At 36.5% G+C, this 12,620-nt stretch overlaps 2 protein-coding genes across 2 annotated transcripts; one reads left to right on the forward strand and one right to left on the reverse strand.

Annotated features, from left to right (window-relative positions):
• Window positions 1-711: 711 nt before the first annotated feature.
• Window positions 712-1,717, forward strand: LOC122537826. The gene is made up of 3 exons (XM_043671425.1): window positions 712-874; window positions 934-1,399; window positions 1,525-1,717. The coding sequence occupies exons 1-3, from the start codon at window positions 712-714 to the stop codon at window positions 1,715-1,717; spliced, it is 822 nt and encodes a 273-aa protein (XP_043527360.1).
• Window positions 1,718-2,680: 963 nt separating this feature from the next.
• Window positions 2,681-12,264, reverse strand: LOC122537827 (putative E3 ubiquitin-protein ligase UBR7). The gene is made up of 5 exons (XM_043671427.1): window positions 11,769-12,264; window positions 11,509-11,697; window positions 11,286-11,435; window positions 11,092-11,225; window positions 2,681-2,720 (listed from the first exon to the last, which is right to left on the reverse strand). Exons 1-5 carry the CDS (start codon window positions 11,907-11,909, stop codon window positions 2,681-2,683), a joined length of 654 nt encoding a protein of 217 aa, XP_043527362.1. The 5' UTR covers window positions 11,910-12,264.
• Window positions 12,265-12,620: the final 356 nt, after the last annotated feature.

The raw sequence follows: 12,620 nt of genomic DNA on the forward strand, positions 1-12,620 counted from the left end.
CACATTGCACAGAAATTCCCACCCATACCAAATTCCCGATATACAGACAGACATTCACACCCGGAACGACAATTATACACAGCCAGATAAATCACATCCGATTCATTGAAAATATTAAAAACTACTGGGAAAAATACGAATCCAGGAAACCCGTTGTACAGTGCTTCCGCTGTCAAGCCCATGGACACACCTCGGAAAATTGCAATAAAAAAGCAATTTGCGTAAAATGCGCAGGCCTTCACGACTCTAGATCATGCACCAAAACCATCGACATCCCACCCATATGTGCTAACTGTAAAGGCTGCCAACTACTCCCAGTGTCCTGCACTACTAGCATACCTGACTAAAAAAAACACCTATGCTTCAAAAGCACAAACACTACCTCAACCACTGCAAAATGCAACTCATCCTCAACAATTTCCATCTCCCCTGTTTGGGAAAACACTCTCCAACCTACCGACATCCCAGCAGGAAACCTGTCACACACTAGGATTATCGTATGCCCAAGCAGCTGCTCTAAAATCAGCTTGTTACAACAATCCAGCACAACAAAACAGAAACTCAGAGATCACAGATCAAATAGACCAACTAAAAACCACAGACCTTGATCTTTTCCTACATATTATAACCCTGATCAAAAATATTATTTCAACTGTAACAACAACCTAGATAGAGTCAAGGCAACAATCCAAATAGTAAAAGAACTGGAAAATGGATATCCAAAATAAAACCCTAAAAATAACCTTATGGAACGCCAATAGTATTAGAAATAAAACCATGGAGCTACAAAAATTCCTAACAGATCACAATATAGATATAGCCATCACCGAAACGTGGCTACAACCCACCTTAAAACTCACCTACTTCGATATCCGTAGACTTGATCGTCCACCCTCAAATCAAAAAAAAAACCCAGTGGAGGGGTTGCAATAGCCTCCAGGACCGACATACCGGTAAAAGATATACAACAACCAAACCCCTCCGGTATAGAAATCCTAATTGTCAAACTAAAAATCATACCCGCAATTATCATTGGGACAGCATATTCTCCTCCCACCAACAAAATAAATCACCTCGACAATATCATCCCCCATCACGGGTCCGGATATTTCCTCATTGGAGGAGATTTCAACGCTAAACACGGCTTGTGGAACAACACGAAACGAAACAGAAATGGGACCACGATCAAGAACCACACAGAATTGCACAACTACCAAATCATACACAGCCCTACCTTCACTCACAGACAACCCAACTCACAAACACCCTCAAACATAGATATCTTCTTATCAAATATCCCCTACTTATATGACAATAGACAACCTGCCATCAAATCACCTTCCTATAGAGCTAAAAATATACATACACAAAACAATAAGGAAACAGAACATCAAAGAAAGTACAGACTGGGAAACATAAAAAACTGTGCAACAAAATAAAAATAAATCCAATCCTAACGAATAAAGCAGACATAGACGCAGAAATCAGAAATCTTGCAAACAATCTAGCACATGCATATCGCAGCTCAACAAAAACAGACAAAACAAACAAACCCAGCACATTCACAGACCCAGTACTCACAGACACCATTAAAAAAAGAAATCACTACAGAAGACAATATCAGAGAACGAGAAACCCTTATTTCGAACTACTCAGAAACACCCTCACCAGTCAGATACAACAAATAATCAAAAATCTCAGAAACCAGACATGGTAACAAAAACTCTCTAACATAAAAACCACAGATCCAACACTATGACAAACATACAAAATCACCGGAGGAAAGAAAAATAAAATCCCAGTAATACAGGACAGCACACACAACACCCTACTCTACACTGACAAAGAAAAAGCAGAAGGTCTAGCCACGAACTTTGAAAAGATTCACACAAACGCCTACAATACTCACTCACCCCTGGTGCAACATATCCAGCAAAAAATCTACAACCGCTAAGCTGCTCACCCAAAACAATCAGTCTGCTCATTAACCAACTCCCAAATAAGAAAGCCCCAGGACTTGACAAAATCACCACAACCAAACTCAAAAAACTACCCACAAAACCAAAAATACAGATATACTATATATTCAAAGCCTGCTTTAAGCTATCATACTTTCCTACAGACTGGAAAATAGCCAAAGTTATCCCAATACCCAAACCAGGAAAACCGGCCTCTCAACTATCCAGCTATCGCCCTATATAAGCCTCCTTAACATTCTTGGGAAATTGATGGAAAAAATTATATACGAACACCTCATCACCCATCTCCGCAAAAACAATATAATTGCTCCACATCAGTTCGGATTTAGACGTAACCACTCATCAATCCACCAACTACAACGAGTTACAGAACATATAATAATAGAAAGAAACAAAAACCGGACAACATAACTCCTTCTACTGGATATTCAAAAAGCCTTCGACTCCGTATGGCATGATGCCCTCATTACAAAGCTACACGACGCAAACATCTCGAACTCAATCATAATCTTGATCATAAAGTACCTAACAAACAGGAAATTCTTCGTGTCGATAAATGGAATAAAATCATCAACTAAAGAAACCTCTGCTGGAGTACCCCAAGGATCCATCCTCGGCCCACTTTTTTTCCTCATATATATAAATGACCTTCCAGCAACAAAAAATACACACACTGCAATATATGCAGATGACACAGCTATCTACGCCTCTTCATGGAGCCAGAAACATGCCACTACATATCTGCAAAATCACACAGACAAAATCATAGACTACTTCAACAAATGGAAATCTTTCGTTTCCAAAGTTACGAAGAAGTCGCTCACACTCCCTGAGGATACGAATCGAGTTTTAACCAGCATTCTGTGCCTCGTAAGAAAATGAAGAACTAAAATTCAAAATTTTCGCGGTTAACTGTTTATACAGTAACCAAAATAATCATACATTCGCTATTCATATTCGTATGCATATTGATAGCATCTCCATCTACAGTGTTGCAAACATACAGTAATTTTTATTTCTATATCGCGTCAGTATTATCTACTTGTGCTATAACAATTATTTTAATTTAAACGGCATAAATTGTAAATTTCAGTTGTTCAAAAATTGAAAACGAAAAATATACGAAAAATTATTTCCAGCGAAATAATCTTAGGTTCAACGGTATTTTTCTCGTTTTATTTTAAATTCAAATACAATTTTTAAAGTAAAGTACATTTTTTGATTTCTAGGTTGATTTGAGATTAGGTTTACAAACTAAATCCTTTTAAAGCGTTGTAGCGGCTAGCAAATGTCGGAGAAAAGACGTTTTCTCAGACAGAAAAGTTAGGAGAATTTACGACTCACGTGGAGCTTACGCTATTGAATTGAAAAGGCCAAGTTAGTTTTACAGTGCGTAAGTCCGGACATTCGCACTTATAGTTTTAGATATACAGCCTCAATAGCATTTTTGCGAAGCGTCGTAAACTCTTGGATTCCTAAGGGCCACCCAGATCAACATCTGGAAAACACTTGAAAAAAGTGAGTGAGGCCCAGAGGAAACCCTGCTACACCGCCACAATTCGGGGAAATTGGTCTCGGCGAAATTGCAGCCCCATCAGAAAAAATGCGTCAAGAACGCAAGGAGTAGGCGGCGCAATTCCGTGACAACCTAATTGGTCAAAACTCAAAAACGGTTTAGCCAATTAAGGATGTCCGAGACGGGGAACGAGTTTTCCTCGGAGCGAAAAGCTGCGGAAAAAAAGAGAGAAATTCGAGAAGTCATAGAGTACGGATAAGAAACTCCGCGATACACCGCGAATCGAAATATTCATCGCGCCTTACGAACTCCGCGCCATTTCATGTAACATATTAAATAAACGTGTTAACCAATAACCAGAGTCTAATAATCATTCACCTCGCACTAGCGACCAAACATCTCCAAAGCGTACTGGGTCGTAGAAAACTAATAAATGATAACGAACAGGCTTTAAGAGATATGGGTCTATACATAGATTCTTAAGTGTTGTAAATAATTTCATACAATTAGGTGAAAAATATGCCACTAAGAAATCTATTGACCTTCGTAAGAAACTTTCTCAAAAAGACAAAGGGAAAATTTTACAAACACGTAGAAATAAGCTGAATACATCACAAATAGAAAGAAAATTAGACTTTCCAGTTCGACGGGTACAACAAGTTTTAAAAGAGAGTAAAACACTTCGATATACAAAAAAAATAAAGAAACTTCCTCTTACTAAATTTCATAAAGACGAAAGATTGAAGTTTGCTAAGGAGCATATGGAATAGACAAAGAAATGGAGAAATATGGTATTGTCTGACAAGAAAAAGTTTAATCTCGATGACCCAGACGGATTTCACTATTATTGGCTCAATTTGGATGATGAGAAACAAATAAAAATGAGCAAAAATTACGGCGGAGGCAACGTAATGGTTTGGACTGCATTTGGATACCAGTAATGTGGTTTCCTCCAAAAGCTACTGCGAAAAAATATCAAGAGCTGTTAGAATTCGCATTAGACGAGTACGGCGATTAAATCAACAAGCCACATTTCATATTTCAATATGGTATGCTAGAACACCTAAGGAGTGTGAGAAAGTTGAAAGATGTGAGTATAGCGTGGAACAAGTGGTGGAGACAACACATGTGAAAAAATAGATAAGTGGTTAAGAAAAAAGTAAATTAGCAAAACAGAAGAAAGGTAAAATAAGGCAATAATAGGTTAGGTAATAACGATAATAAATGTATGAATAGAGGGGTGGAAGAATAAGTACAAATATATACCGCGAAAAATATATGTAAATCAAGTTTATTTCTTGGCCTTAAGGGCCAAAATTAATAAATTATATATATAGTCATAGAGTGTAAATGTGACTTTAGGTGGTACGAAACAAGCAGGAGTCGAATCTAGACACGGGTCATGAATTACAATAAAAAGTCAATATCAATAATTATCAGAGTCATCATTATTGTAACCCACAAACACAGTATCTTTATAATTCCATTTATAACTAATGACATAGTTAATAGTTTTTTCTCGCAAGTAGAATTAATATATAATTTATAATAATTAATTAATCAACGTTAATAAACTTATCTTTTGTATGTACAAATGTCAGCTTAAATTGCTTTACCTTAGAATCGACGTTTAATAACATCAATAATAACATCGGTGAGACGAGAGACGATGTAAACATTTGTCGGTGATTTCAATATGCCGGTATATAAACAATGTCGGCGAAATGCGGTGTCGGGGAAATCATGTCGATGAAAACATTGTCGGTGAAATAATTGTTAGTAACTCAAGTTTATATCGTTTCTACTCGATAGTCTGCTTCAAACAGCATTCGAACAAAGAAGACGCTCTATCCAGTCGGCAACAGTTATCTTCGTTATTTTCATTGTTTTTATTTATTTATTTGTGTGACATGTCCGAGCAACAAGCAAACGAACCTTCTGCCTTTTCTTTTGTGGAAGATTATCACAAAATTATGAAATGTGATCTGATGGTGGCACAGCATCGAATAGTGATAACGAATCAGAGATTCTGTATTTTGATGACGATTTCGATTCCGAATAAAATTCTAGTGAAGTTGAAGAATCCAGCGAAGAAGATGATCCAAGAAATGAAATTGTATCTAGCCGCAATTGGAAGTATATATATTGCACTGCGCTTCTATGTATCAGTCAAAATTTTTCACTTGCAGAAACGAGTGAAAACATAGAAACGATAGACGATGCTAAAGGCATATATATACGCCACAAGTCGGTCCATATACACGGAAGGCGTATCTATACGCTCTTACACGTCTATCAATATACGAATGCCGAAAATATACACCCTTTACGTTTTTCTTACTGTAATACTGTAACTGTTATACCAATTGCTTCAACATGGAATTTATCGACCTATATAACATTGCAACTGTCTACCGGCATTTGTTTCAATACTGTTCAGTCAATTGTCTTCACATTGTGCAATTCAATTTCACTGCTCTCGTACGTACAATCTCATCGTGCATTGACTGGCATTAACCTGTTCCTTTAGTCCATATGTAAGTGTTTATTTATCATAAGTTTACAATTTGTCATAAGTTTTTTAATTTTATCCATTCGCAACATGTTTTTAAATAATATAGTACACCCTAAGTTTGGTCAAAAGAAACGAAAATATCCACAAATAAGTAGTAGTGACGAGGAAGAAGCTGAGATTCTTAATACAACACCTTCCTTATCCGAAGAAATTTATTTCATTACACGAAGAAAAAAACGCGTTTTGCGCTTATTGAGTTCTGACTCAGAATTAGAAGACGGAGATGAAGATGTTCCGCAATTGCAAACATCTCACCAAATAAATAGCAACTCATTTACAACGGCAGTTCCACTTACAGACATTTGTTGGTCGGCCCAGAATTTAAATCCGAAAATACACAATTTTGATCCAAAAGATTCTGGATGCAAAGCAGCCCTGCACAACATGTCAGAAACTAGATTGTTTTTAATTATTTTTTCAAGAATCGTTGGTGAATCTCATGGTGGAAAAAACAAATGAATATCACGGTTTTTTAAAACGAAAGCGTAATTGGAAAGTTAATTCACGAATAAATTCATAGTATAATACTAACAATGCAGAAATATATTGTTTTTTGGGTACCGTGATGTTAATGTCACGCGTAAAAAAATTTTCGTATTCAGAATATTGATCAAACGACAAATTTATAAAAATTGACATTTTTCATAATATCATGCCTCAGGACAGATTTGCGAACTTGATGCAGTGCCTACATTTTAGCAATCGAACTGTCGAGACCAACTGTTCAAAATTCGTGAACTAAGTGATAGATTTCGACCGATCTTAAAACAAAACTTCTATCCTTTTCAAAATATTTGTATAGACGAAAATTTATTGTTCAAAGGTCGCTTATCGTTTAAACAATTCATCCCAACTAAATGCAATCGATTTGGTATAAAGTCCTTCGTTGCTTGCGACTGTAAAACGGGATATATTTTAGACATGCTAGTGTATTCAGGTTCGGAAACTGAAATTTCTGTTTTTGACGAAAATTTGGGTAAATCCGGTAATATAGCCATGACTTAATGACTTAATAAAGATTATCTCGGGAAAGGTCACAGTTTATTCGTCAATACTTGGCACACAAGTCCAATTTTATTTACCACTTTACATTTAAACAGGGCAAATGCATATAGTACTGTAAAAAAAACCGTAAATATATCCCGAGTATTCAAAATAAGTTACAAAGGAGAGAAATATCATTCCAATCTACAGAATTTCTCTACTATGCATGAAATGACAGGATAAGAAAAAGTGCAACAATAAGATATATGAAGATAAAAGTAGAAGACAAATTAGAAGCAATTAAAGTGAGAAGTGAAGTGAACAAGGAAGAACGAAAGAAAAAGATAAGGAAGAAAAATCTACAACACCAAAGAAACTAGAGTTAGCAATAGAATTAGTACAAATAGAAACGTCGCAATGGCACAATGGGACCGTACAGGGTAATTCACTAGAAAAAACAGGAGCATACAAAGAGACCGCAACAAGAGAAAACATTTCAAAACCTGAAATGGTATTCTGGAATACTAATAGTATAAAGACTTATTTAATCTAACGGATGTAGAGATCGAAGATGAGTTGGCATGCTGTGTTATACTGTATCGAAACCTGATGTACTGGTAATTTGGAAAGGCTACCACGACCTCTTGACAACTTTGGAATCATTGAGAGCTCAGCAACAAAAGAAAAGAGCACAGAAACAGCAAGTGGAGGACTGGTCTTTATACAGAGTGTCCCAGGTTTTAATGTTCAAACTTTGTCAGTATATTCTATGGCACTAAATAAGAAAAAGATGTTTATAAACATAGGTCATTTAAAGCTTTATTAAAAACTAATTATAACACAAATACGGAATACAAGTGGTATAGTAACTGTACTGTTACTAATAGTTAAGTGCTCCTAAGTTAATTTTAAGAGACAGGAAAGAAAGTTCATGTAGATACAATCCGCCGGGTGTTGAAAGTAGCTGGATAAATAGTAGAATGGCACGTAAGAAACCATATATAAACAAGACGAATCATAAGAAGAGATTAATTTTTGCAAATCAACATGTTTATAAAGAAGAAACTTGGTGGAATAATGTAATTTTCGCTGATAAAAATAAATTTAACATATTTAGCAACAATGGACGTAAACAAAATGAAGCACTAAATTATATAAATTTAAGTCCGACGATAAAACACGTCGGTGGAAGTATTATGATATGGGAATGCGTTTCATCAAAAGAGGTTAGGCAGTTGGTTTTTATAGAAGAAATTTTAGATAAAAACAAGTATCTTAATATTTTGCAACAAAATCTTAAGAAAAGTGCAACCACAATGGATGTTGAACGCATATTTAAATATTATCAACATAAGGAAATTTTGGTTTGAGAATGGAAGTGACAGGTCACGTTTGTGGAGTGAGAAAAGAAATAGAATTAGCGATAGAAAATCCGATCCGAAAATAAAAAAGAAGATGTGGAAAGGCAAAGTAAGGAGCAAAAGGATAACTAAAAGGTGCAGACAAAAGGAAAACAGACCGAAAAAACAAGAAAGAGTAAAAAGAGCAAAGAAAAAGAGGTTAGAATGGCAACAAGAGCAAGCAAAAACAAAGGAACGATGGAAAAATTTATGGTCGGTAAGGAAGGAAGCAAGACAGTGACGTTTGGTGAAAGTATGAGTGAACAGGACAGGGTAAGGAAAGAAAGGATTAGTGCCAAGGAGAAAACATGGGAGGATACAATGGAAAAAATGATGCAGAAATATATAGAAGAGATAGCGAAGTTGAGAGTAGAAATAAAAGAGGAGAGAGAGACATGGAAGGAAGAAAGAAGAAAAAAGAAAGAAGAATGGGAGAAAGAAAGAAAACAACTAGAAAGAAGAATAAGAACCTTGGAGCAGAAAGAGGAAAGGAAGGAAAGGGAAAGCAGGAAAAGAAATATAACGATAAGAGGAGCGAAATATAACGATAAGGAGGGAGAAAGAAACAACGAAGGAGACAAAAGATTTTATAAAGGAAAATTTAAAGGCGGATGTAGAAATAGAAGCGGCATGGAAGATAGGAGATAAGAGAGGGAGAGAAATAGTGGTGACAAAGCTGACGGACTGGAAAGAGAAAAGATGACAAAAAGAAGAATCTAAAAACCGCAGTTTACATAGACAATGATCTGACGAAAAAGGAAAGCAATACAAAGCAGGCTAAGACAGATGGTAAGAGAGAAAAGGAAAGAGAGAAAAAAGGCAACAGCTGGATATATGAAAATATGTGTGGAACAAAAATGGTATAAATGGAATAAGTGGGAGGAATACCTGGAAGGAGAAGAAAGAGCGAGGGAGAACTGAGATGAGGCAGGGTGTACTGTGCTGTTTTGGAATGTGAGAGGATTTGATAAAGAAGAGAAAGACTTCTAGGAATTTATAGAGAAATTTGACTATGTAGGACTATCTGAAACGTGGGTGAAAGAAAAGGCATGGGAAAGGATGAAGAAAAGACTACCGAAAGGTTACACATGAGAATGCCAGTACGCAGAGAGAGAAAAGATAAAAGGAAGAGCAAGTGGAGGGATTATAATCGGAGTGAGAGAGGAAATAGAGGAGGAAAAGAAAGAAGTGAAAAGAATAAGCGGAGAAATGGGGAAGAGGATAAGACTGGGAACAGACACATGGCTGATTTGGACAGTTTATTGTAAGGGAAAAATAAAAAAAATGATGTAACAAATAAATTCCGAACTGTAAAAGGGAAGAATCAAAATGATGATAGGAGCGCACTTCAATGCAAGGACGGGAGAGAAGGGTGGAATGTATGATGGTAAAGAGGAAAGAAGGGTATCAAGAGACAAGAGAAGCAATAGAGAGGGGGAACAGCTGATAAGGGCAGTAGAGGAGAATGGATGGTACATACTTAACGGAAACGTTAAGGGAGATGAAAAAGGAGAGTACACATTCGTGGGCAGCACGGCGCTACACGGTAATCGATTACACTATAGTAAACATGGAAGGAATAGACAAAATAAAGAGTTCAGAATTTTAGAAAGAATAGAATCAGATCATATGCCACTATATAACAAATTAGGATACAAGATAAAAAACGGAAAGGGAAGGAGGGAAAGGAGATGAAAGAAAAAATAAAATGGAATGAGGAAAGCATAAGAAAATACAAGCAGGAAGGAATACAAACAAGAATCTGTGGAAGAAAGATGGAGAGAAATAAAACAGGCGGTCGAAGAAGAAGTAACAAAAGAGAAATGAAGAAAGAGAAACAGAGGTACAGGAGATAAGAGATGGTGGAATAGAGAATGCAGCAAGAAGAAGAGAGTAAAAAGACTACTTAAGAAATGGAGGAGGGTAAAGGGGATAAACAAATATATATGAAAGAGAGAGCGGAGTTCAGAGGAATGTGCGAAAGGAAACAAAGAGAGAAGGCAGAAAAAGAATTAGAAGAAATCAAGAGAGCGAAGTCAGAAAAGGAAATCTGGCTACATCAACAGAGGAAGAAAGGAAAGAACGCCAGCCAGCGAAAAAATTAAAATCGAAGAATGGAAAAGGCATTTTATGGAACTTTTAAATGGATCGGAAAGAGATAAGAGAAAACAAGGAAAGAGAGAAGGAGACAGAAGCTGAGCAGGCCTTAGGACAGAAGAGAAAAGTAAGTGATGAAATTGAAGAAAGGAAAAGCAGGAGGGAAGATAATATACCAAGCGAAGCATGGAGATACATGAAAGGGGAGACAAAGCAAAAAATGATGGAGCTAGTCAAAAAGGTCTGGAAAGGAGAAGGGATACCGGAAGAATGGAGAGTAGGAATAATTACACCCATATATAAAAGAGGGGACCAGGAAGCGGTAGAAAACTATAGAGGTGTGACATTGCTCAGCACAGCATATAAAATATATGCAATGACACTAAATGATAGAATAAAGAAAGAGATCGAAACAAAAAAAGATAATGCCGAATACCCAAGCAGGCTTCAGAAAAGGAAGGGGAACAATAGATAACATATATATATATATATATATATATATATATATATATATATATATATATATATATATATATAAACAGAATAAAAAGTTTCAAATTACCTGTATACTTCTTGGCATAATTCCAAAGGAAGTCATTCTTTTTCATACAACCAGCACAGATCATTTCATCGTATCCAGTATCTGCTGGTATTTCCTTTTCACATTCTAAATGCTAGCAATGTTCATTGCAATTAGTCCAAAGATATATTTAATTAGCATGTGAGTGTATTACCTTTGAGTGATACCAATCCTCGCAGATTATACACTGTAACATCTCATCATTAAGCGTATTATCTGGATCCGGATAAGGTCTTTGACAAATGCAATAAAGGCCATTGAAATTATGATTATATTGGTTCTCAACATTTATTGAGTCCTTTGACTGTAAGAAGCAATGCAAAGTATAACAATACGAGCAGAAAGAGACAGAGTACCTAGAGGATCTAGAAACATACAGGATCCAAATTACACTTTTTTCCTCCAAACTTTGAATTGCCACAGTCGCATCTAAAATGCCTCTTAGTGTACAGTTCGATGAGCTCGTGGCCCTCGTGACAATGAAAACTGCAGGCAAGGCAAACCCCTGCACGTACTGACTTCTGGCAACAAGTTTTGCACGCGTAGAGAGCCTGTCGTGTGTAACCCTGAAAATGAAAATGTCAAATAGATACATCCTGTGGTCAGAGTTACTTGTCTGTACAATGATACAACAAACCTTGCTGTAGGTGCAATTTTTATCATCGGATGCACCCAAAACCGCATACGCGTCCTCCTCCAATTGATTCTCTTCCCGGAGCACGTCTAACATTGTAACTGAATTTTCCTCCTCGACGATCTCCTCATAATTTTCAGACATTTTGCCTCGTTCGTTGTCAACGATGAATCCAGTCGAACTTGAATTTTCTTGGTCGCGTACCGAAAATCTGGAATCGAGGTTATCAAGCTCAACCACCTCGCGATTCTCCCCCCCCCTTTTTTCCTCCCAACCCCTCTAACAGGTACGACGCTCGTCGACAAAACGCTACCGATGATCGTTGGAACGAAATATATTTGAAAACAGAACGATCACACTGGAGCAAGATCGAATCGCGTTTCACAATCGTTTCGCATTGTTTCGCGCGGTTTCTCAACTTTGATTGCTACAGTGAATCGACTAGTTAATCGCTATTGCGGAGATAGCGCTCTCGTACTTTGCCAAGATCGTACGTTTTACTCACGTTGATATACTTGTTTGACACACACTTACATCGAACTAACAGCAGATTATATTTGACGTACAACGTTCTTTTATGTCCTGTATAACACATAGACGGGGGGGGGGGGGAGATATTTTCGGCGGGATATTTGAAACGACCTGTAAATATGTATTATTTATTATAACTGTGTCATTACAGAAGTTTTATAAATAATTTTATTATTTTAACACCCATCGATATGACTGATTCGAAAAGACTTTCGTTCCTTTATAGATGCTTAAAAGATACGGATGTTCTTGTCAAAGTTAATATTAATTTTTCTGTTTGGACAGAAACATAATTGTATGAATCATAATTTATTTCACGTATTA

This window comes from Frieseomelitta varia, unplaced genomic scaffold (assembly GCF_011392965.1).
Source record: "Frieseomelitta varia isolate USP_RPSP 00005682 unplaced genomic scaffold, Fvar_1.2 scaffold_932, whole genome shotgun sequence".
NCBI lineage: Eukaryota > Metazoa > Arthropoda > Insecta > Hymenoptera > Apidae > Frieseomelitta > Frieseomelitta varia.